Raw genomic sequence first — 25,413 nt, forward strand, 5'->3', positions numbered from 1 at the left:
GGACCGGACACTGTAGGACAGATTTATAAAACAGCTGAAAGATATGGCGATCAACATTAAAATGGTTCAGTTTGCGAAAATAATTAAAATCTCTCTTGTAGTTTCTTTGCCTTTGCAAGGGCACACACAGTCATTGTGTTTCAGGTTATTGTCTATCTTGATTCCTAGGTATTTATATGTGTTCACTCGATCTACTGATTCCCTGTTGATCTTAGGGGGGTAATGCATTGGAATAAGCCTACCAGGATCTCATGGTGTTGCTTTCCATTAGTCTGGTCCCAGATCAGTTTGTGATGTCTTGTCAAACACCATTATTTGGCAAGACATGGACAAGCAGATCTGAGACCATGATAACTTTTCAACAGCTTCACTGATACTTCTAACACATACAGTTGGAAGTTTATATACACTTAGGTTGGAGTCAATAAAAATAGTTTGGCAACTACTCCACAAATTTCTTATTAACAAACTAGAGTTTTGGCATGTCGGTTTGGAAATCTACTTTGTGCAATTTTTCCAACAATTGTTTACAGACAGATTATTTCACTTATAATTCACTGTATCACAATTCCAATTCACAATTCCACAATTGTGCCTGGAAAATTACAGAAAATGATATCATGGCTTTAGAAGCGTCTGATAGGCTAAATTACATAATTTGAGTCAATTGGAGGTGTACCTGTGGATGTATTTCAAGGCCTACCTTCAAACCCAGTGCCTCTTTGCTTGACATCATGGTAAAATCAAAATAAATCAGCCAAGACCTCAGAAAAAATAGCAGACCTCCACAAGTCTGGTTCATCCTTGGGAGTAATTTCCAAATGCCCGAAGGTACCATGTTCATCTGTACAAATAATAGTATGCAAGTATAAACACCATGGGACCACGCAGCCATCGTACCACTCAGGAAGGAGACACATTCTGTCTCCTAGAGAACATACTTTGGTGCGAAAAGTGCAAAGCAATCCCATTGTGACATTGTGAAGATGCTGGAGGAAACAGGTACAAAAGTATCTATATCCACAGTAAAATGAGTCCTATATCGACATAACCTGAAAGGCTGCTCAGTAAGGAAGAAGCCACTGCTCCAAAATCGCCATAAAAAAGCCAGACAATGGTTTGCAACTACACATGGGGACAAAGATCGTACTTTTTGGAGAAATGTCCTCTGGTCTGATGAAACAAAAATAGAACTGTTTGGCCATAATGACCATCATTATGTTTGGAGGAAAAAGGCGGAGGCTTGCAAGCCGAAGAACGCCATCCCAACCGTGAAGCACGGGTGTAACGCTCGTCCTCTTCTTCTGACGAGGAGTAAGAGATATCGGACCAATTTCCAGCGTGGTAAGTGTCCATTTTAATATGTAAAACTGAACACTACAAAATACAAAATAACAAAGTGAGAGAACAAACGAAAATCGAAACAGTCCCGTATGGCGCAAACACAGACACAGGAAACATATCACCCACAACTCAAAAGTGAAACCAGGCTACCTAAGTATGGTTCTCAATCAGGGACAACGATTGACAGCTGCCTCTGATTGAGAACCATAGCAGGCCAAACACAGAAATCCCAAAACATAGAAAAAAGAACATAGACAACCCACCCAACTCACACCCTGACCATACTAAAACAAAGACACAACAACAGAACTAAGGTCAGAACGTGACAACGGGGGTGGCAGCATCATGTTGTGGGGGTGCTTTTCTGCAGGAGGGACTGGTGCATTTCACAAAATAGATGACATCACGAGGACGGAAAATTCTGTGGATATATTGAAGGAACATCTCAAGACATCAGTCAGGAAGTTAAAGCTTGGTTGCAAATGGGTCTTCCAAATGGACAATGACCCTAAGCATACTTCCAAAGTTGTTGCAAAATGGATTAAGGACAACAAAGTCAAGGTATTGGAGTGGCCATCACAAAGCCCTGACCTCAATCCTATAGAACATTTTTGGGCAGAACTGAAAAAGCATGTGCGAGCAAGGAGGCCTACAAACCTGACTCAGTTACACCAGCTCTGTCAGGAGGAATGAGCCAGAATTCACTCAACTTACTGTGGGAAGCTTGTGGAAGGCTACCCGAAACGTTTGACCCAAGTTAAACAATTCAAAGGCAATGCTACCAAATACTAATTGAGTGTATGTAAACATCTGACCCACTGGGAATGTGATGAAATAAATAAAAGCTGAAATAAATCATTCTCTCTACTATTATTCTGACATTTCACATACTTAAAATAAAGTGGTGATCCTAACTGACCTAAGACAGGGAATCTTTACAAGGATTAAATGTCAGGAAAACTGTGAAAAACTGAGTTAAAAATGTATTTGGCTAAGGTATATGTAAACTTCCGAATTCAACTGTATGTCTATCAGAGGTTGTGTCAGACGCTGGATGAGACAAGTCAAATAGAGTGTCCTGTAGTGACTTGGGTTTGGTGTGATGTAAATGCAGTGTCAGTCAGTCACTTACCCACATACTCTCCCATACTTGTGAATCAGGTCTGTATGAACACCGAAAAAGCCCTGAAAAGAAAGATTAGAAAGAATTAGAAAGGAACCTTAGAACCAATTGAGATTTGATATAATTTAAAATGTTATATGAGAGGATATCCATTCTCTCTGCTACAATGAAATACTGTGAGTTCAAGATACCTGTTGGTATCTGATTGATATTTGCTCAATACGCACTTTCCATTGTCTTTGCTACTTGCGTTAACTCCACAGCCACCACAAGAAACACCCCAGCAGTACACGGCGACAGCTGCATTGATTTGACTCTTTTCCATTCCTGTGTTAGAGCTAAGACTGACACATGACTGACAACTTAATAAAGGGGCTAGAACACTATACTGAACATACCATCTGTGACCAACACTAAAAGGTACTGTTACTGCAAAGGGTGTGTGTGTGCAGAGATAGAGTGTGGTTGTGTGTGTGTGTGTGTGTGTGTGTGTGTGTGTGTGTTTGTGTGTGTGAGAGAGAGAGAGAAAAGTATGTATGTGAGAGTGTGTCCTTAAAAACACACTCTCCTTGAACTGTATGTTTCTCGACACAAACTAATAGTTTCATCTAAACCAACTACCACGGGAAAGCTGTCTTTCATCTTCTTCCAGTTGACTCTTTTGCAATCTTCAACAGAACTAACAAAAAGCTTCACCGACTGACAAAGGAGGTGTGATGACGAAGGTTTCAGCTCTACCGTGCATTGATCTTTAGTATTGATCTGCTCCAACAGTTCCAGTCTCAAGGCCTGTGTGTGTGTGTGTGTGTGTGTGTGTGTGTGTGTCTGTGTGTGTGTGTGTGTGTGTGTGTGTGTGTATATGTGAGAGCTTAACTCATCACAGCTCTGTAATACAAAACATCAGCCACTGTAACTTTAGACTCAGAGCATTCAATTGATTTCACATCAATCTGTGGAATGAATCTATGGTGTGTAGCTGAGCGACGGTCTTAAAAGCCACATTTAATTCAATTGGCAATTTCTCGGACAAATAAATCAAATAAAATGTTAATGGTCGCATACACATGTTTAACAGATCTTATTGCAGGTGTAGAGAAATGCTTATGTTCCTAGCTCCAACAGGACTGTAATATCTAACAATAACAAATAATACACGCATATCTAAAAAGTAAAAGAATGGAATTAAGAAATCTGGAAATATTAGGACGAGCAATGTCATAGTCCAGATGTGATGGAATGTGTAGACATTATGGACAGTATGTGGATAGAATATATAATAACTGAAGAATTTGTGGATAGAATAGTATATGTACAGCAATAAAATAGGATAGGCCTTGACAAGAATACAGTATATAGATATGAAATGGAAAACAGTATGTATACATTATTAAAGTGAGATAAACAACTGTCCTGACTCCAGAGTGGTAGAAATCCATCAATAGAGCCCAGGGCTGTATTAATAAAGCCTATTAGAGTATGAGTGCTGAAGTTGGACCACATTTGCCTTTTAGATCATAATGAATAAGACTGTGTAGACAAGGGGGGGGCTGATCACGGGCCCAGTGCAGGTAACCTAGTGGTTAGAGCATCGGGCCAGTAATTGAAAGGTTGCTAGATCAAATCCCTGAGCTGACAAGGTACAAATCTGTCGTTCTGCCCCTGAACAAGGCAGTTAGGCCATCATTGTAAATAAGAATTTGTTCTAGTTAAATAAAGGTTATGTTTAAAAAATATATATTACTTGTCCTACTGTAAGAGCCCAATCTTATTTGTTATGAGTTAAAACCACCCAACCAGTGGAATGTTGAAGATGGTGTAAAATGTGTTGTGGCGATCCTCCATTAAATCTGCACCAGAGCTAAGGGAGAGGGAGTAAGAAGACGAACACGTAATAGTATTTTGTTCTCAGTATGGGGTCTCGGCATCATTTGTATACAGTACACTGCCAGTATTGCACTAAAAGCTTACAGCAGAGCTTAAATTGTATTTAATGTTTTATCAAAGACTCCCCAAAGCAGAATACTTGTCTAATTCAGCATACTCATCCCAAAGTAACCTTTAATAGCTTCCCAGCAGTCATGAATCTGTATTCACATGTCGACCCTTAGTGTGTGTGTGTGTGTGTGTGTGTGTCTACTGCAGTGTGTATCCTCTGTGTATCCTGCCACCATGTCTGTGTACTCTAGGTACTCTCAGGACGTGTCGTATGTGCTGCAGCACCCTGTGTTCTGTCCTCTGAGGGGATAAAGGTTTCTTTCTGATGGCTAGCCTGGCTATAAAAGGGAACCTGTGTGACAGACAGTGAAGCCGTTAACTAGGGGATTGATGTGCCTGATTAAATATACTGTAGGCCCCAACACACACACACAAACACACATGCGCACGTGCAGGCACACAACACACAAATGTAATAAGTGCAGCGCCACCTCTCATCTCACTACGCCTGACGAGTGACAATATTACCACGGAGGGAGTAAAGCTTTAGAGTAAGGGGTAAGGTGTCAAGTGGACTACTAAATATTTTAATGAAGGATCTCTCTGTACTTTGCTCCGTACATCTTCCCTCGATCCGACTAGTCTCCAAGTCCCTGCCGCTGAAAAACATCCCCACAGCATTATGCTGCCACCACCATGCTTCACTGTAGGGATGGTATTGGCCAGGTGATGAGCGGGGCCTAGTTTCCTCCAGATGTGACTCATGGCCTTTAGGTGCTTTTTGGCAAACTCCAAGCGTGCTGTCATGTGCCTTTTACTGAGGATTGGCTTCCATTTGGCCACTCTACCATAAAGGCCTGATTGGTGGAGTGCTGCAGAGATGGTTGTCCTTCTGGAAGGTTCTCCCATCTCCACAGAAGAACTCTGGAACTCTGTCAGAGTGACCATCGGGTTCTTGGTAACCTTCCTGACCTAAGCCATTCTCCCTCGATTGCTCAGTTTGGCTGGGCGGCCAGCTCTAGGAAGAGTCTTGGTGGTTCCAAACTTCTACCATTTAAGAATGATGGAGGCCACTGTGTACTTGGGGACCTTCAAAGCTGCAGAAATGTTTTGGTACCCTACTGCAGATTTGTTCCTCGACACAATCCTGTCTCGGAGCTCTACGGACAATTCCTTCGACCTCATGGTTTGGTTTTTGCTCTGACATGCACTGTCAACTGTGGACCTCATATAGACAGGTTGGTGTGTGCCTTTCCAAATCATGTCCAATCAATTGAATTTACCACAGGTGAACTCCAGTTAAGTTGTAGAAACATCTCAAGGATGATCAATGGTAACAGGATGCACCTGCATTTTGAGTCTCATAGCAAAGAGTCTGAATACCTATGTAAATAAGGTATTTCTGCTTTTGACTTTTAATACATTTGCAAAATATTCTAAAAACCTGTTTTCGCTTTGTCATTATTGGGTATTGTGTGTAGATTGATGAAAAAAATGTTTCATTTAATCACTTTTAGAAAAAGGCTGTAACGTAACAACATTTTGAAAAAGGGGAGGGGTCTGAATACTTTCCTGAAAGCACTGTAGATCATATGACAGACAGACAGACAGACAGACAGACAGACAGAATGTTCCTCAACCCTCATCAACCCTTCTGTCTGATCTGAATAGTGGTCTGTTGGCTCACAAAGGGAAACTTGTCCCGTTAAGGTGCTTATAGAAAGCACTGGGCTCATTGATATTCAAAGCGACAGAGCAGCCCACAGAATGGCTGCAGCCCTGACATTCCTGCAGTCTGGGCTCCCATGGAGGGGTGGTGGGTACAGAGCGCTGGTGTGTGCCCGAAGGAGTGCCCCCTTCATGGTGCTGCACACTGCACCAGTCCAAAATGTCTCAAACTGTCTCCATTCATCCATTTCTCTGTCCTTCTTCCCAGCCCCTCCCTCTACCTCTCTTACTCTATTTTTCTTTCTCCCCCAGTCTTTTTATTACTGCAGAGATTGTCGCATGCCAATACCGGCTCCTCACCCACACAGTTTAGCTTAATGTTGGTACCACAGAGAGGAGCGAAGCCGGAGATGAGCGGGTCACCGACAGTGGCAGACTCTATCAAGTCCCGGATAGTGTATGTGTGTGTGTGTGTGTGTGTGTGTGTGTGTGTGTCAAATCAAATCAAATCAAATTTTATTTGTCACATACACATGGTTAGCAGATGTTAATGCGAGTGTAGCGAAATGCTTGTGCTTCTAGTTCCGACAATGCAGTAATAACCAACAAGTAATCTAACTAACAATTCCAAAACTACTGTCTTGTACACAGTGTAAGGGGACAAAGAATATGTACATAAGGATATATGAATGAGTGATGGTACAGAGCAGCATAGGCAAGATACAGTAGATGGTGTCGAGTACAGTATGTACAAATGAGATGAGTATGTAAACAAACATGTGTGTGTGTGTGTGTGTGTGTATGACAATGGAACACAGAACATTTGGAAGTTTGTCCTATCAAATCAAATCAAATTGTATTTGTCACATGCGCCGAATACAACAGGTCCTTACTTACAAGCCCTTAACCAACAATGCAGTTTTAAGAAAACACCTTAAAAAAAGTAAGAGACAAGAATAACAAATGATTATAGAGCAGCAGTAAATAAAAATACAGAGTCAATGTTCCGGTGTCAAGGTAATTGAGGTAGTATGTACATGTAGGTAGAATTATTATGACTATGCATAGATAATAACAGAGAGTAGCAGCAGCGTAGAAGGACGGGGGTGGGGGGTTGGTCAATGCAAATAGTCTGTGTAGGCATTTGATTAGCTGTTCAGGAGTCTTATGGCTTGGGGGTAGAAGCTATTTAGGAGCCTCTTGGACCTAGACTTGGCGCTCCGGCACCACTTGCCATGCGGCATCAGAGAGAACAGTCTATGACTAGGGTGGCTGTAGTCTTTGACATTTTTTAAGGCCTTCCTCTGACACCGGCCTAGTATAGAGGTACTGGATGGCAGGAAGCTTGGCCTAAGTGATGTACTGGGCCGCACGCACTACCCTCTGTAGTGTCTTGTGGTCAGAGGCCGAGCAGTTTCCATACCAGGCAGTGATGCAAACCGGTCAGGATGCTCTCAATGGTGTCGCTGTAAAACCTTTTGAGGATCTGAGGACTCATGCCAAATCTTTTCTCCTGAGGGGGAAATAGGTTTTGTCGTGCCCTCTTCTCAACTGTCTTGGTGTGCTTGGACTATGTTAGTTTGTTGGTGATGTGGACGCCAAGGAACTTGAAGCTCTCAACCTGCTCCACTACAGCCCCGTCGATTAGAATGGGGGCGTGCCTGGTCCTCCTTTTCCTGTAGTCCACAATCATCTCCTTTGTCTTGATCACGTTCAGGGAGAGGTTGTTGTCCTTGCACCACACAGTCAGGTCTCTGACCTCCCCCTTATAGGCTGTCTCATCGTTGTCGGTGATCAGGCATACCACTGTTGTGTCATCAACAAACTTAATGATGGTGTTGGAGTCATACCTGGCCGTGCAGTCAAGAGTGAACAGGGAGTACAGGACGGGACTGTGCACGCACCCCTGAGGGGCCCCCGTGTTGAGGATAAGCGTGGCAGATGTGTTGTTACCTACCCTTACCACCTGGGGGCGGCCCGTCAGGAAGTCCAGGATCCAGTTGCAGAGGGAGGTGTTTAGTCCCAGGGTCCTTGGCTTAGTGATGAGCTTTGAGGGCACTATGGTGAACGCTGAGCTGTAGTCAATGAATAGCATTCTCACATAGGTGTTCCTTCTGTCCAGGTGGGAAAGGGCAGTGTGGAATGGAGATTGTGTCATCTATGGATCTGTTGGTGCGGTATGCAAATTGGAATGAGTCTAGGGTTTATGGGATAATGGTGTTGTTGTGAGCCATGACCAGCCTTTCAAAGCATTTCATGGCTACAGATGTGAGTGCTACGGGTCGGTAGTCATTTAGGCAGGTTACCTTAGTGTTCTTGGGCACAGGGACTATGGTGGTCTGCTTGAAATATGTTGGTATTACAGACTCAGACAGGGAGAGGTTGAAAATGTCAGTGAAGACACTTGCCAGTTGGTCAGCGCATGCTCGGAGTACACGTCCTGGTAATCTATCTGGCCCCGCGGCCTTGTGAATGTTGACCTGTTTCAAGGTCTTACTCACATCGGCTGCGGAGAGCGTGATGACACAGTCGCCCGGAACAGCTGATGCTCTCATGCATGTTTCAGTGTTACCTGCCTCGAAGAGAGCATAGAAGTTATTTAGCTCGTCTGGTAGGCTTGTGTCACTGGGCAGCTCTTAGCTGTGCTTCCCTTTGAAGTCTGTAATAGTTTGCAGGCCCTGCCACATTCGACGAGAGTCGGAGCCAGTGTAGTACGATTCAATCTTAGTCCTGTATTGACGCTTTGCCTGTTTGATGGTACGTCTGAGAGCATAGCAGGATTTCATATAAGCTTCCGGGTTAGAGTCCCGCACATTGAAAGCGGCAGCTCTATCCTTTAGCTCAGTGCGAATGTTGCCTGTAATTCATGGCTTCTGGTTGGGTTATGTACGTACAGTCACTGAGGGGACGATGTCCTCGATGCACTTATTGATAAAGCCAGTGACTGATGTGGTGTACTCCTCAATGCATTCGGAAGAATCCCGGAACATATTCCAGTCTTTGCTAGCTAAACAGTCCTGTAGTTTAGCATCTGCTTCATCTGACCACTTTTTTATAGACCGAGTCACTGGTGCTTCCTGCTTACATATTTGCTTGTAAACAGGAATCAGGAGGATAGAATTATGGTCAGATTTGCCAAATGGAGGACGAGGGAGAGCTTTGTATGTGTCTCTGTGTGTGGAGTAAAGGTGGTCTAGAATTGTTTTCCCTCTGGTTGCACATTTAATACGTTGATAGAAATTAGGTAAAACTGATTTAAGATTCCCTGCATTAAAGTCCCTGGCCACTAGGAGCGCCGCCTCTGGATGAGCGGTTTCCTGTTTGCTTATGGCGGTATACAGCTCATTGAGTGCGGTTTTAGTGCCAGCATTGGTCTATGGTGGTATGTAGACAGCTACGAAAAATAACGAACAAAACTCTCTAGGTAGATAGTGTGGTCTACAGCTTATCATGAGATACTCTACCTCAGGCGAGCTTAACATCAAGACTTCCTTAGATACCGTGCACCAGCTGTTGTTTACATAAATGCATATGCCCCTGCCCCTGCCCTGTGTCTTACCAGACACTGCTGCTCTGTCCTGCGGATAGAGTGTATAACCTGCCAGCTGTATGTTCTTAATGTTGTCATTCAGCCACAACCTGGTGAAACATAAGATATCATAGTTTTTAATGTCCCGTTGGTAAGATAAACGTGCTTTCAGTTGGTCCCATTTATTTTCCAGCGATTGAACGTTAGCTAGCAGGATGGAGGGTAAAGGCAGATTAGCCACTCACAAGGCACCCTGATCTCCTTCTCAAGCGAATAACGGGGATCTGGGCCTGGTCAGGTGTCTGTATTATATCCCTCCCATCCGACTCATTGAAGAAGAACTCTTTGTCCAGTTTGAGGTGAGCAATCGCAGTTCTGATGTCCAGAAGTTCTTTTTGGTCATAAGTGATAGTAGCAGCAACATTATGTTCAAAACAAGTAAAAAAATTAATAAAATAAAAAATAAAATAAAAAATAGCGCCTTCCCCTCCGGCGCCATCACAGAAAAAAATATATATAAATACATTTTTAAAAATTTAAATGAAAAATTCTACAAGAAATGTAAGGAAATATTCGGATTTCCTCATACTACTGCGGCGGGAGTATAAACCTTAATTTGTGTTTGGGAATACAGCAGGAAGACTTTGGGATATGCTGAAATAGCACCTTATTCCCTACCTAGTGCACACATTTTTACAAGGGCTCTGGTAGAGAATAGACTGCCATTTTGGACAGACCCTTGGTAATAGGGAGCGATAGACACTCCTCTCTCTATCTATTCACCATGGAGAGGTGCTGGTTCCACCCAGAGAGACTGCACTGCAGTGTCCTCTGCTTTAGCCTGACCTTGGGAGTCATGGAGAGATGCTGGCCCGGGTAGAGACTGAACCATGCCATTAAATGTGTGGGGGTTTGACTCTCATAGCTCTCAATCTCCAATAATGTATGCCTTGTAACACTAGCTCTCTCTGGCAGGCTAATATGTTGTGTTGTGTTGTGTTGTGTTGTGGGGCCAGAGAGGGGGGAGGTGCCATCTTTGAAGGGGGCACATGAGGGGTGGTGGTGGTGGGTGAGCCTCTATATCAGTGTCATGGGTATTAGAGAGGATCAACCAGCCAGCAAGCCAGAAATAAGAGCTCTACCAAGGGAGATGTAGCAGGGGAGTGCTGGGTGGGGAGCAGCCACCCTGTACGTCAGACGTCTCAGAGATCCTCCAGAAAGATCCACCTTACCCAGTGCCCTTTCTGTTTGACTCACCCCCTCCTGGCTCTCTCTCCACTGAGATGGCACTGTGGCTGACAGGACTGCCACCACTGCAGCTCCTGGTGGGCAGTGACTCTGTTGTCACAGGCACTGGCACAGACGTCAATTTCATGATGAAAACAGACTAAATGTCAATGAAACACATGTGCATGCGTACAAATTCATCCATATTACGTATGATCATGGACTTAAACAAAATCTCATACATTCAGTACTAGTCAAACGTTTGGACACACCTACATATTCAAGGGTTTCACAATGTTCGGTTTCACAATGTTTTATATTTGAGATTCTTCAAAGTAGCCACCCTTTGTCTTGATGACAACTTTGCACACTCTTGGCATTTTCTCAACCAGTTAACAGATAAAAGTACATCTGTGGAATTTCTTTCCCTCTTAATGTGTTTGAGCCAATCATTTGTGTTGTGACAAAGTAGGGGTGGTATACAGAAGATAACCCTATTTGGTAAAAGACCAAGTCCATATTATGGCAAGAACAGCTCAAATAAGCAAAGAGAAATGACAGTCCATAACATTAAGACATGAAGATCATGTCTTAAGAACTGTGAAAGAAGAACTGTGAAAGTTTCTTGAAGAGCAGTCGCAAAACCATCAACCGCAATGTTGAAACTGGCTCTCATGAGGACCGCGACAGGAAAGGAAGACCCAGAGTTACCTCTGCCGCAGAGGATAACTTCATTAGAGTTAACTGCAGCCCAAATAAATGCTTCACAGAGTACAAGTAAAAGACACATCTCAACATCAACTGTTCAGAGGAGACTGCGTGAATCAGGCATTCATGGTCGAATTACTGCAAAGAAACCACTACTAAAGGACACCAATAAGAATAAGAGACTTGCTAGGGCCAAGAAACACGAGCAATGGACAATGGTCTGATGAATCCAAATTTGAGTTTTTTGGTTCCAACCGCCGTGTCTATGTGAGACGCCGAGTAGGTGAACGGATGATTTCCGCATGTGTGGTACCCACCATGAAGCATGGAGGAGGAGGTGTGTTGGTGTGGGGGTACTTTGCTGGTGACACTGTCAGTGATTTATTTAGAATTTAAGACACACTTAACCAGCTTGGCTACCACCATCCCATCTGGTTTGCGCTTAGTGGGACTATCATTTGTTTTTCAACAGGACAATGACCCAAAGCACACCTCCACGCTGTGTAAGGGATATTTGAACAGTAAGGAGAGTGATGGAGGGCTGGGCTCCACAATCACCCGACGTCAACCCAATTATAATGGTTTGAGTTGAGTTGGACCACAGAGTGAAGGAAAAGCAGTCAACAAGTGCTCAGCATATGTGGGAACTCCTTCAAGACTGATGGAAAAGCATTCCTCATGAAGCTGGTTGAGAGAATGGCAAATGTGTGCAAAGCTGTCATCAAGGCAAAGGGTGGCTACTTTGAATAATAACCAAATCTAAATATATTTTATATATTATAACACTTTTTTGGTTACTATAAGATTCCATATGTGTTATTTCCTAGTTTTGATATCTTCACTATTATTCTACAATGTATAAAATAGTAAAAATAAAGAAAAACCCTTGAATGAGTAGGCGTGTCCAAAGTTGACTGTTTAACACTTTTCTGGTTTCTAGATTTTTATTTTTATTTAAACTTTATTTAACCAGGTAGCCCAGTTGAGAACAAGTTCTCATTTACAACTGCGACCTGTCCAAGATAAAGCAAAGCAGTGCAACAAAAAACAACACAGAGTTACATTTGGGATAAACAAAAGTACAGTCAAAAACACAATAGAAAAATCTATATACAGTTTGTGCAAATGGAATGATTCCATATCTGTTATTTCATTGTTTTCAAATCAAATCAAATGTTATTGGTCACATACACATGGTTAGCAGATGTTAATACGAGTGTAGCGAAATGCTTGTCCTTCTCGTTCCGACAGTGCAGTAATTTCTAACAAATAATCTAACAATTTCCCAACAACTACCTAATACACACAAATCTAAAGGGGTGAATGAGAATACGTACATATGGGTGATGGCCGAGCGGCATAGGCAAGGTGCAATAGATGACATAAAATACAATACATACATATGATATGAGTAATGTAAGATATGTAAACATTATTAATGTGGCATTATTTAAAGTGGCATTGTTTAAAGTGACTAGTGATCCATTTATTATTAATTTATTTATTAAGTGTCCAGTGATTGGGTCTCAACGTAGGCAGCAACCTCTCTGAGTTAGTGATTGCTGTTTAGCAGTCTGATGGCCTTGAGATAGAAGCTGTTTTTCAGTGTCTCGGTTTCAGCTTTGATCCACCTGTACTGACCTCACCTTCTGGATGGTAGTGGTGTGAACAGGCAGTGGCTCGGGTGGTTGTTGTCCTTGATGATCTTTTTGGCCTTCCTGTGACATCGGGTGCTGTAGGTGTCATGGAGGGCAGGTAGTTTGCCCCCGGTGATGTGTTGTTCAGACAGCACCTCCCTCTTAAGAGCCTTGCGGTTGAGGGCTGTGCAATTTCCGTACCAGGCTGTGGTACAGCCCGACGGGATGCTCTCAATTGTGCATCTGTAAAAGTTTTCCATGGTTTTGGGGGACAAGCCAAATTTCTTCAGGCTTCTGAGGTCGAAGAGGCGCAACCACACTGTCTGTGTGGGTGGACCATTTCAGGTTGTCTGTGATGTGTAAGCAGAGGAACTTAAAACTTTCCACCTTCTCCACTGCTGTCCCTTCGATGTGGACAGGGGGATGTTCCCTCTGAAGTCCACGGTCATCTCCTTTGTTTTGTTGACGTTGAATGAGAGGTTGTTTTCCTGACACCACACTCCAAGGGCCTTCACCTCCTCCCTCTAGGCTGTCTCGTTGTTGTTGGTAATCAAGCCCACTACTGTTGTGTCATCTGTAAACTTGATGATTGAGCTGGAGGCGAGCATGGCCACGCGTTCGTGGGTGAACAGGGAGTACAGGAGGGGGCTGAGCACGCACCCTTGTGGGGCCCCAGTGTTGAGGGTCAGCGAAGTGGAGATGTTGTTTCCTACCTTTGCCACCTGGGGCGCGGCCCATCAGAAAGTCCAGGACCCAATTGCACAGGGCGGGGTTGAGACCCAGGGCCTCCAGCTTGATGATGAGCTTGGTTGAGCTATGAGCTATGTTGTTGAAGGCTGATCTGTAGTCAATGAACAGCATTCTTACATCTCTTGTCCAGATGGGATAGGGCAGTGTGCAGTGTGATGGTGATTGCATCGTCTGTGGACCTGTTGCGGCGGTATGCAAACTTGTGGCCATCTTGAAGCACGTGGGGACAGCAGACTGGGATAGGGAGCGATTGAATATGTCCGTAAACATACCAGCCAGCTAGTCTGTGCATGCTCTGAGAACGTGGCTAGGGATGCCATCTGGGCCAGCAGCCTTGCGATGGTTAACATGTTTAAATGTTTTACAGACGTCGGTCACGGAGAAGGGGGTGCAGTCCTTGTTAGCGGGCCGTGATGGTGGCACTGTATTATCCTCAGAGCGGGAAAAGGTGTTTAGTTTGTCTGGAAGCGCAATGTTGGTGTACGTGACGTGGCTGGTTTTCTTTTTGTAGTCCGTGATTTCCTGTAGACCCTGTCACCTACGTCTCGTGTCTGAGTCGTTGAATTGCGACTCCACTTTGTCCCTGTGCCAGCACTTCGCTTGTTTGATTGCCTTGAGGAGGGAATAACTACATTGATTATATTCAGCCATATTCCCAGACCTCTTTCCTTGGTGAAATGCGTTGGTTCGCATTTTCAGTTTTGCGTGAATGCGCCATCCATCCATGGTTTCTGGTTAGGGTACGTTTTAATAGTCACAGTGGGTACAACATATCCAATGCACTTCTTTATAAACTCATGCACTGAGTCAGTGTATATATTGATGTTGTTATCTGAGGCTGACCAGAACCTATTCCAGGGCGCGTGATCAAAACAATCTTGAAGCGCGGATTCCGGGGTTCTACTCACTGGTACATAATTTTTTAGTTTCTGCCTATAAGACAGTAGGAGCAAGATGGCATTGTGGTTGGATTTGCCGAAGGGAGGGCGGGGGAGGGCTTTGTATGCATCGCGGAAGTTAGAGTAGCAGTGATCGAGTGTATTACCCCCGCGGGTAGTGCAATCAATATGCTGACAGAATTTAGGTAGCCTTGTTCTCCAATTTGCCTTGTTAAAATCCCCAACTACAATAAATACAGCCTCAGGATATATGGTGAAACAGAGAATGTTACCATCGCTGATGTCTCTCTGGAAGGCAACCCTTGCTCGAATTTCATCTACCTTGTTGTCAAGAGACTGGACATTGCCCATTGCTCCCGATTGTACAACTCGCCAATGTGCACATCTTCGGAGTCTGACCAGAAGAGCGCTCTGTCTGCCCCTTCTGCGGTGCCGTTGTTTTGGGAAGGCTTTTGGAATTAGATCCATTGTCCTTCAGGAAAGTCGTATTCCTGGTCGTAATGTTGGTAAGTTGACGTCGCTCTTATATCCAATAGTTCTTCCCGGCTGTATGTAGTAAGACTTAAGATTTCCTGGGGTAACAATGTAAGAAATAATACAGAAAAAAACTAAATACTGAATAGTTTCCTAAGTACTCGAAGCGAGGCGACCATCTCTGTCGGCGCGATCTTAGACACATTTTGATGTCTTCACTATTATTCTACAATGTAGAAAATAGTACAAATAAAGAAAAACCCTTGAATGAGTAAGTGTGTCCAAACTTTTGACTGGTACAGTACATACATACAAAGACACACACTCTCTCTTGTTGTTGTGCTTGATGTGAGTGTGGCATGCAGAAGTGGGTCAGAGGATTCTTCGAGAGAAGATGGCTATTTGTGTCTGCAGATCTGAGTCTCAGCACTGACACACATTATCGAAGCAGCTTCAGCATCCCCCTGCTTCACCTGAGGACTCTCCCCAGCCACCGGACAGACAGTGTAATTATGCAAGGCACTGAAGGCAGAGCTGCCTGCATACTTTACCACCTCAGCCCTTAGCCCGACACTGCAGTTCCGCAGTAAGGGACATCAAGGGCACTGACTATTGTGTAATAGTCTAAAGCCAGGCTACAGAGCACTGGGTCCTGAATTTGAGAATCAAGCTTACTAGAGTCTTATCCCTGAATGTCACTGATTGCAAAATAAGTCCAAGTAGGAAGAAGTAGGACGTAGGAAGAATAAATAAAAAATGACTGATGGAGAGAAGAGATAAAGAAAGAAAGAGATAGCTGTCCTCGTAAAAGACCAGTAAAGCTAGCTGCAGTGATAATGACAGGGGACACAGCCCACCCTGCCTGCCTGCCCCACTGAAGACTATTGACTGCTGAATCTCATAAAGATATGTCCTGCAGAGAAGCATCTGCATGCCACAACACCATACCATGGGCAATAATTACACATTGCATTTAAAGGCATTGTCTTGTAACTGGAATAGACGTCAAACTGAATGGCAAGCATAAGGGCAAGCATCATCTCTAGCCTATTACTGCGTTATAATGTATTTGTCTCCTTTTGGTATTGTACTTGTTGATATCGATACAGTTGGTACTATATAGTGAACCTTTGTGAGTAAACTCAAGGCATGACTCCTTTGATCTACACATTCCAGAATTAATGTAGGCCTAAATGTCGGTAAATCATGTCCATTTTTGGAAAATACCATAGAGATAGTTACAGGACTCATCTTGGGTACAACCTGTTGCAGCATGAACATTTCCATTGAGGTCTTTCACCATTTTAAAGTAGTCAATTGGGTGGGGATTCCTATGGGTTGGGAGAAATTAGTGAATGATCAGAGCATTGTCTTCAAATTGAGTGACATGGTTTGTAAATGGCTTTAAGCTATATCACCGCCATCTAGTGGCCACAATAAATTAATGACAAGATTTAGTTCCCGAATCCAGCACTGCAGGTGGTGGTAAATCACCAATATTAGCTTTACACTTTTTTCAAACACAAATGAAGTAGAAAATGTACTACTTTAAAAATCTTGTCAAAGATGCAATAATGGCACAGATACAAAGATGAGACCTCTTTCCATCTGTCAATCTGTCTATGGAAAATACTGGTATTCCTGTTCAACATCTCTGGTGTCTTTGTTGTAGGGGTGGGCAGAATGGAGAGTGAGATAAAATATCACCATATTGAATCAGTTATATTGAGCCCTCCCACTCACTGCTTTACATTTTACATTATATATTCATCATAAAAGTAATGCAATTACCAATAAGGGCAATCTATTTGGGAATCAAATGGTATTAAAAGTCATTACTTGTGAGTCGTATTTAATGAACAAATCTAATGAAGTGCAGCTAGATGTTGGAAGCCTGATTTCTCTCGCCTTAGGGGGTGGTGTGCGGATGTCTGCATGGGAGTATGTGTGCGTCTGTGTGTGTGTATGCGTGTGGAATGGGGGGAGGGGTTAAGTGACTTCAACGTATTTTCAATGTATGTAACCAAAAAAGACAGGCAATACCCTTGTCTCTGTAAAAAGGGAAGAACATCCTGCATTGAACTCTGTATTGATTGCACACACAAATATCACATTGGTTGGCAGGGGAAATATGCTTAAATTCAGTGGTTTCTTTTAGTGAGAGTGTGGATTCTTCCATACCAGTCAGTATCTTACCTGACGAAATAGAAACAGGTTCCCAAAGAATGGGGATGGTTTGGGGTGCCTTATTCCACATTGAGCCAGGGACGAATAGGGGAACGTAGCATACCTAGAGAGGGAGTGAGAGAGAGATAGAGAGAGAGTTGGGGTGTGAGTTAGTAACAGATAAAATGTACTGGGGGATATAGTAGTAATGCTACGGAGGTTACAGCATCTAATCTGGCAGATATGCTGCCAAAGAGGTACCTCACAAACACACAACATTATGACACTTGAAAGACTTATTTGCTCTGGGGAATGTAAAAATTCCACACTCCGACTCCTAAAACGGAACAACATACATTATTCATCACAGGCACTGCTGGCGTTTTCTGCTGATATGCAAGTCATTGGAATGAGGAAGGGGACTTTTGTACGGGACTTTGAGGAGCATTATGGGATACCACAGGACGTTTTTTAGTCATGTAATACACTGTCTGCTCTAGACAGGGTGGATTCTGGGAGTGTGTGTGTGTGTGTGTGTGTGTGTGTGTGTGTGTGTGTGTGTGTGTGTGAGTATCCTGGCCAAGTAAAGGGCAATTAAAGGATGGCTGTCTCCCTGTGTGCTGCTATAGCCATGGACTCAGAGACAGGAAAAGGTGGTTACAGTCAGAAAACAAAGCTTTGCACACAAAACCTCCCACACAGTCAGGGAAAGAGCAGTGACAGACAGGCAGATTTATGGTTAAGGGCACACAACACTGACTGGATTGAGAAAGTCACATTTACAACATACGTAAACGACCAACAAAAGAAAGCTGCAAGACTGAGCAGCCAACACAGGACTGATTCACACAGACACACGCAAACACACAGATCCACCTCCACACACACACACACACACACCTCTGATACTAAAAACCCAAATAGATTCAAACATCCACTTCATCTCCTCCTAAGCCACTGAACGAAAACCATAATTAGTAATGAGATCTGAAACTCCAACCATAGATAAAAGGAAAACCAATAATATCTCAACACACTGACTCATGTTCTGACACCTACATAATAATAACCACATGCTTGTCACACAGCCATGACAGACAGACATCCCTCTCCGCTTACATCAGCAAAGTGACTCACACCACCATTCGCATTAGCCTTAGCAGCATCTCTCACAACACCAAGCCCTAGCTAGCTAAATATATGGAGATTATCAGCTGCTTGGCTTTAAAAATACATATGCCAAACAGCCTGCCTGACTTGTTTCTTCACTTTTTAATTGGTTATAGGTAACAGTAACACAGAGCTGTGAGTCATCATGAGGACATGTGGCAGAGATGCTTGCTAACTAGCCTAGCTGCTAATGTTGGATTAAGAGACTTTGCTATCAATTAAATGTGTTCATATACCATAATTAGTAACACCTAAAAGTTGCCCTCATACCCATATACACAGTACACATACATACTACACAGTAATAACTGTGTGACAACATTGTTACATAGTAACTGCTTTGTAATTACATGGTGTTTTTCTTAGAAGCCTCATACTCCACAGTCATGTTCTATCAAGCTCACATCTGTCATTGACACAGTCGTTAATGTCCTTTATAAAAAGGGTGGGTCTGAATGCTGATTGGTTAAAACCGCATTCCAGTTGTTGTCTATTCCACAAGTTGCCACTGGCTAAATCTACGATGTTAAAATGCCTATTTTGTTCCACTGTCTCTTCAGCCCAGCCAGACAATTTATTAACTTGATCTCCACTAGAAAAAGCATTGAGACAATATCTCACATTTATTTTAGACTAACATTTAGTTTTCAACAGCGGAAATTTGTATAAACCTTGCCGTCTGTCTCTCCAACATTTGCAACCTTGTTTCAATATTCAAATTCGATCTCCAGCTGTCCCATAGTAATGAAAGTGTCGGGAGTCGGGATGAGACAGACAGGCAGGCAGCTTTTCTCAGCCAGTCGGAAACATTAATGCCAGGTCGCAATTGTAAATGAGAACTTGTTCTCAACTTGCCTACCTGGTTAAATAAAGGTAAAATAAAAAAATAAATAAAAATTAATAAGTATCATTTTTATGGATATATACAGAGAACTATCAATAGAAAACTGGTAAAACGAATCGAAGTGCAACTAGTTTGCAGTCTTTCCAGCTATAGTTTGAAGTGATTGTGTTAGCTGTGTTGTTGGATAGCAACTCTGAATAACTGTGTCCTGATGAGAGAGCACATTTTCTATGCTAGGTGAAATCGTGCATCATTAGCTCATTGTTATGGATGCATCCAAATAAATGTCACTTGAAAACAGCTAAAACAAATGCAAATGCAGCTACTCTGTTGTTATTCTGGCTGCACTGTTTGATGTGATTGTAAGTTAGCCGTAGTTGGCTAGCTAGCAAGCAAGGGATAAGAATGTTGCCAGTCAGTAGGGCAATGGAGCATTTAGAACAACAAAAATACTGAATGACTAGGTCGGGTCTCTTGCAACCAAACCGATAGAACGAACGACCAGCCGGCTTCGGTAGCAACCCTAGATTTGTGTCAGGACTATATCTTGTGGAAGGATGAAACAGTATGAATAAATTTATCAACAAAAAAATCTAATAAAAATCTATCCTTATTTGAATATGTTGGTAACCCGACTTTGTCTCGGGCCTAACAACAGCTGTGCCAATATATCCTCCAAACACCGGCTTCTCAGGCATTATCACTTAAATGTTACTGAGTGGTGCAGACTGGGGTGAGATATTGTGTTTGTTTCCACTGTTGCTGTGGAAATGTGGGAGTGTATAATGGCTGGTATCATGGCCTCATCTATAGAGAGACAGAGAGAGTGGTGTTGTCATCAGCAGCAGGCACGTGACACTCTTAGTCTCAACACATTGACTGGGTAGAACAAACATATTTATGACTGTGGGGGTTGTTGTAGAGGCCATGCAGAATAGGCAGTCATAGAGTTAAGAAAAACACTGTGTCAGTCATACTAAGTGAAATACAAACACATTCACAGTAACACACACATACACACACAGGGAGAGGCTGTGAGCAGCACTGACCTGTCTGTCCTGTACTGAATCTTCCTACACAGAGACAGACAGGTGCTCCTATGAGACCAAGGCTTTACTGTTCCTACAATACAAGAATGGAGGCTGGAGCAGAGCTGGTATATGATTGACGTACTGTATAGCCTAGAAACCAACAAACTATACTGAAGCTTCATTGAATTATACACTGAAATGTTTCTATGCTACAGCACATGTTCAGGTTAACCAGGCTAAGCTGTGATGTACTATACTACAAAGAGATGAGCTATGCTAAATACATTAGGCCATACCGTGTTACGCTGAAGTCACACACAGCTTGTTTTACTTCTTCTTGTCCTTATGAGATGGGCAGCAATACGTACAGTTGAAGTCGGAAGTTTACATTAAAACTCGTTTTTCAACCACTCCACAAATTTCTTGTTAACAAACTATAGTTTTGGCAAGTTGGTTAGGACATCTACTTTGTGCATGACACAATACATTTTTCCAACTATTGTTTTCAGACAGATTATTTCACTTATAAATTCACTGTATCACAATTCCAGTGGGTCAGAAGTTAACATACACTAAGTTGACTGTGCCTTTGAACAGCTTGGAAAATTCCAGAAAGTCTGGTTCATCCTTGGGAGCAATTTCCAAACGCCTGAAGGTACCACGTTCATCTGTACAAACAATAGTACGCAAGTATAAACACCATGGGACCACGCAGCCGTCATATCGCTCAGGAAGGAGACGCGTTCTGTCTCCTAGAGATGAACGTACTTTGGTGCGAAAGTGCAAATCAATCCCAGAACAACAGCAAAGGACGTTGTGAAGATGCTGGAGGAAACAGGTACAAAAGTATCTATATCCACAGTAAAACGAGTCCTATATCGACATAACCTGAAAGGCCGCTCAGCAAGGAAGAAGCCACTGCTCCAACATCGCCATAAAAAAGCCATTGGAGTGGCCATCCCAAAGCCCTGGCCTCAATCCTATATAACATTTTTGGACAGAACTGAAAAAGTGTGTGCAAGCAAGGTGACCTACAAACCTGACTCAGTTACACCAGCTCTGTCAGGAGGAATGGGCCAAATATCACCCAACTCATTGTGGGAAACTTGTGGAAGGCTACCCGAAATGTTTGACCCAAGTTAAACAATCTAAAGGCAATGCTACCAAATACAAATTGAGTGTATGTAAACTTCTGACCCACTGGGAATGTGATGAAAGAAATTAAAGCTGAAATAAATAATTCTCTCTACTATTATTCTGACATTTCACATTCTTAAAATAAAGTGAGGTTTAAATGTCAGGAATTGTGAAAAACTGAGTTAAAATGTATTAGGCAAAGGTATATGTAAACTTCCGACTTCAACTGTAACTGTGACTGCCTCAAAGTACTTTTATAGTGTTAAAATTCCATAGTTGTTATTATTGTGTTAATTCACAAGTTCAATCAGCTGTGCTAGGTCTACACCGGCTTGGGGACCCTGAGGAGAGAATTAAGAACCACTGATTTGGTCAACAGTTCTCAATTGACAACAATAACTTTCACAACACACAGTTGCTGGTCATTTGCCTTGCAATGACATAACACAACACATTAGATAAACTGGAATGACACACGCACTCCCGGTTGCACAAAAAGATCTGTGAGCTAACCACACCCCAAAATATTCTAATATCCTGGAGGTGAGAAAAGTATGTGTCTCTCTGTTTTTCTTCTTTCATGGGGCTGAGGGAGGGCATTGAAGCACCTGCAGGTTTGCTTTGTGTGTGTATGGTGCGAGAGTGTGTGCGTGTGTGTGTATATGTGTATGTGTGTGTATGTGCGTCAGAAGTCAGTGTGAATGTGCTATCAGCACGTGTCTGTGTGTCTATCTGTGTGTCTTTGTTTATCTGTCTGTCTGTTTCTCTGTACATCTTGGTAGGGAGTAATTGAGTGGTAGAGGACATCATAGAGCACCACAGGGCTCCAGCTGAGGGAACAGCATCTCCTCGAGAGACACAGAACAGGTGGCGGGGGGTGGGTCAGAGGGATGAGAGAAGGAATATGAGGAGAAGCTAGGTTGAAAATATACAGGTTAAGACAAGAGCTTTCTAATATCCCATAACTCTTTGTACCTGAATTCAACAAGGGACCAGTTTCCGCATTCGGAATGACTGGGAGAGAATGGTAGCAGCACAGAAAGTTTGCCATCAAAGTGAAAAATAAACACAATCGTAGTGAAATTCAGCTAAATACTCAGTGAACACATAGTATAACTGCTTGACTGTCATTCTAGTCATTTTAAATGATTTTAAAATAATCTACAGCCACTTTATTACTGGACGTCCTGACCACTAGTCACGTTTTCAATGCTAATCCTGTAGAACCCAGCGACGGTGCTAATCCTGTAGAACCCAGTGACGGTGCTAATCCTGTAGAACCCAGCGACGGTGCTAATCCTGTAGAACCCAGCGACGGTGCTAATCCTGTAGAACCCAGCGACGGTGCTAATCCTGTAGAACCCAGCGACGGTGCTAATCCCATGAATTTGTTCATTTTCGAATGTTTCCGCATGGACATATTACGGTGTCTGAACCTTCCCATCTTCAACCTAGAGGAGAAGAGGGAGAGTAAAACAGTATGTGGAAGCGAGAGGAAAAGAAAGGCTAAGAGTTTGAGAAGGAGAGACGGGAGAGAAGGACTAGTGGAGAAAGTGGAGGAAAGAGACTAGGGCCTTCTGTTACAGTAAGAGCTGGGCCTGTTGTTACAGTAAGAGCTGGGCCTGTTGTTACAGTAAGAGCTGGGCCTGCTGTTACAGTAGGAGCTGGGCCTGTTGTTACAGTAAGAGCTGGGCCTGTTGTTACAGTAGGAGCTGGGCCTGTTGTTACAGTAGGAGCTGGGCCTGTTGTTACTGTAAGAGCTGGGCCTGCTGTTACTGTAAGAGCTGGGCCTGTTGTTACAGTAAGAGCTGGGCCTGTTGTTACAGTAAGAGCTGGGCCTGCTGTTACAGTAAGAGCTGGGCCTGCTGTTACAGTAAGAGCTGGGCCTGCTGTTACAGTAAGAGCTAGGTCTGCTGTTACAGTAAGAGCTGGGTCTGCTGTTACAGTAAGAGCTGGGTCTGCTGTTACAGTAAGAGCTGGGCCTGCTGTTACAGTAAGAGCTGGGCCTGTTGTTACAGTAAGAGCTGGGCCTGTTGTTACAGTAAGAGCTGGGCCTGCTGTTACAGTAAGAGCTGGGTCTGCTGTTACAGTAGGAGCTGGGCTTGCTGTTACAGTAAGAGCTGGGCCTGCTGTTACAGCAGGAGCTGGGCTTGCTGTTACAGTAGGAGCTGGGCCTGCTGTTACAGTAGGAGCTGGGCTTGCTGTTACAGTAGGAGCTGGGCCTGCTGTTAAAGTAGGGGCTGAGCTTGCTGTTACAGTAAGAGCTGGGCCTGCTGTTTCAGTAAGAGCTGGGCCTGCTGTTACAGTAAGAGCTGTTCCTGTTGTTACAGTAAGAGCTGGACCTGTTGTTACAGTAAGAGCTGGGCCTGTTGTTACAGTAAGAGCTGGGCCTGTTGTTACAGTAAGAGCCTGCTGTGCGGCAACCACAGCTCACTATTCATTTCCCCAGTCCCACCCACCCACGTCAGAGCGGAGCATCTTCACCTGGAAACCATTGGTTTCTTAGGAACATCCAGTGACGCACTCTGAGACACAGACAACACTGAGAAAAGCCAGGACTCACCCCTCCAGGGTTAAAACTGAAAAAGTTGCTTATAAAAAATGTAATAAGGAGCGGATAGTGAATTTTTCATACTCAAGAGTCTCCGGCTCTGGTGTTTGGGGTTGCGATTAACAAAAGACAGATTTATAGAGCCGTCTCCCTCTCATTTCATCTCCTAGATGAACACAAACATGTGCATGCACACACACACGCACAACGGGTCATGTGGTGGTCAGGGGGATTGAAGTCTCATTTAGACTGAAGGGCTGCAGCTGGCAGGGTCTTTTTATCTGTCTGCTGCTGAAATTACAACTATCTGACAATAGGAGACACACCTCCATCAAAGAACCACACAGATCTGGCAACGTGAGATACAGCCAATCAAAGGGCCAGGAGATGGAGATGCTCCCAGGGCATCATGGTTAAACCATAGTATTGAATCAGGGTTGTGTAATTATGCACCAAACAGAAGAAAACAGATTAAAACCAAGAGGGATTACCTGGACTTGTCTAATTTTTCATTAACATTTTAGTCATTTAGAGGATTCTCTTATCCAGACTTACAGTTAGTGCATTCATCTTAAGACGAAAAAACGTTAAAAAGATAGCTAGGTGGGACAACCACATGTCATAGTAAGTCAATTTTACTTAATAAAGTAAAGCGCTAGTAGGGGGGTAAAAGTCAAGTGTGAGTGTTAGTTCATCCTACATGGCCTAGTTTTATCAACTGTGGGGCTGCGGTGCCTGCATCCCAGCATAAGGCCAAGAGCCAACAACTAGCTCATTAAAGCTGGAGAGAACCCATGCCTAGCTTAGCCTAGCTCAACCAAGCTGGAGATAGCCTAACCTAGTTTAACCAAGCTGGAGAGAACCCTGGCCTAGCCTAGCCTAGCTCAACCAAGCTGGAGAGAGCCCATGCCTAGCCTAGCTAAACCAAGCTGGAGAGAGCCCATGCCTAGCCTAGCTCAATCAAGCTGGAACTCCCTCAGACAACCACCATGCTCCATTCTCTATGTCATCCATTCAACACCCTGGGGGTTGAAGTGAATCTCCGCAATTTTTCAATCAAATCAAATCCAAGTTTATTTGTCACGTGCGTTGCTTACTTACAGGCCCTAACCAACAGTGCGATTTTCAAGTAAAAAATAGGTATTAGGTGAACAATAGATAAAAAGTAAAAAGACAGTGAAAAATAACAGTAGTGAGGCTATATACAGTAGCGAGGCTAT

General features: G+C 43.4%; 1 protein-coding gene across 3 annotated transcripts in view; it reads right to left on the bottom strand.

Annotated features, from left to right (window-relative positions):
- The window catches only part of tbxas1 (thromboxane A synthase 1 (platelet)), a 145,023-nt gene that overhangs the window by 94,408 nt on the left and 25,202 nt on the right, over positions 1–25,413 (bottom strand). For all 3 annotated transcript variants that reach the window (XM_021574496.2, XM_021574487.2, XM_021574506.2), the window contains exons 3-4: positions 17,491–17,584; positions 2,477–2,529 (exon numbers count right to left, since the gene is read on the bottom strand). In XM_021574496.2, the coding sequence (XP_021430171.1) occupies positions 2,477–2,529; positions 17,491–17,584 (147 nt within the window). The remainder of the gene's footprint in view (positions 1–2,476; positions 2,530–17,490; positions 17,585–25,413) is intronic.

Source organism: Oncorhynchus mykiss, chromosome 2 (assembly GCF_013265735.2).
Source record: "Oncorhynchus mykiss isolate Arlee chromosome 2, USDA_OmykA_1.1, whole genome shotgun sequence".
In the NCBI taxonomy this organism is placed as follows: domain Eukaryota; kingdom Metazoa; phylum Chordata; class Actinopteri; order Salmoniformes; family Salmonidae; genus Oncorhynchus; species Oncorhynchus mykiss.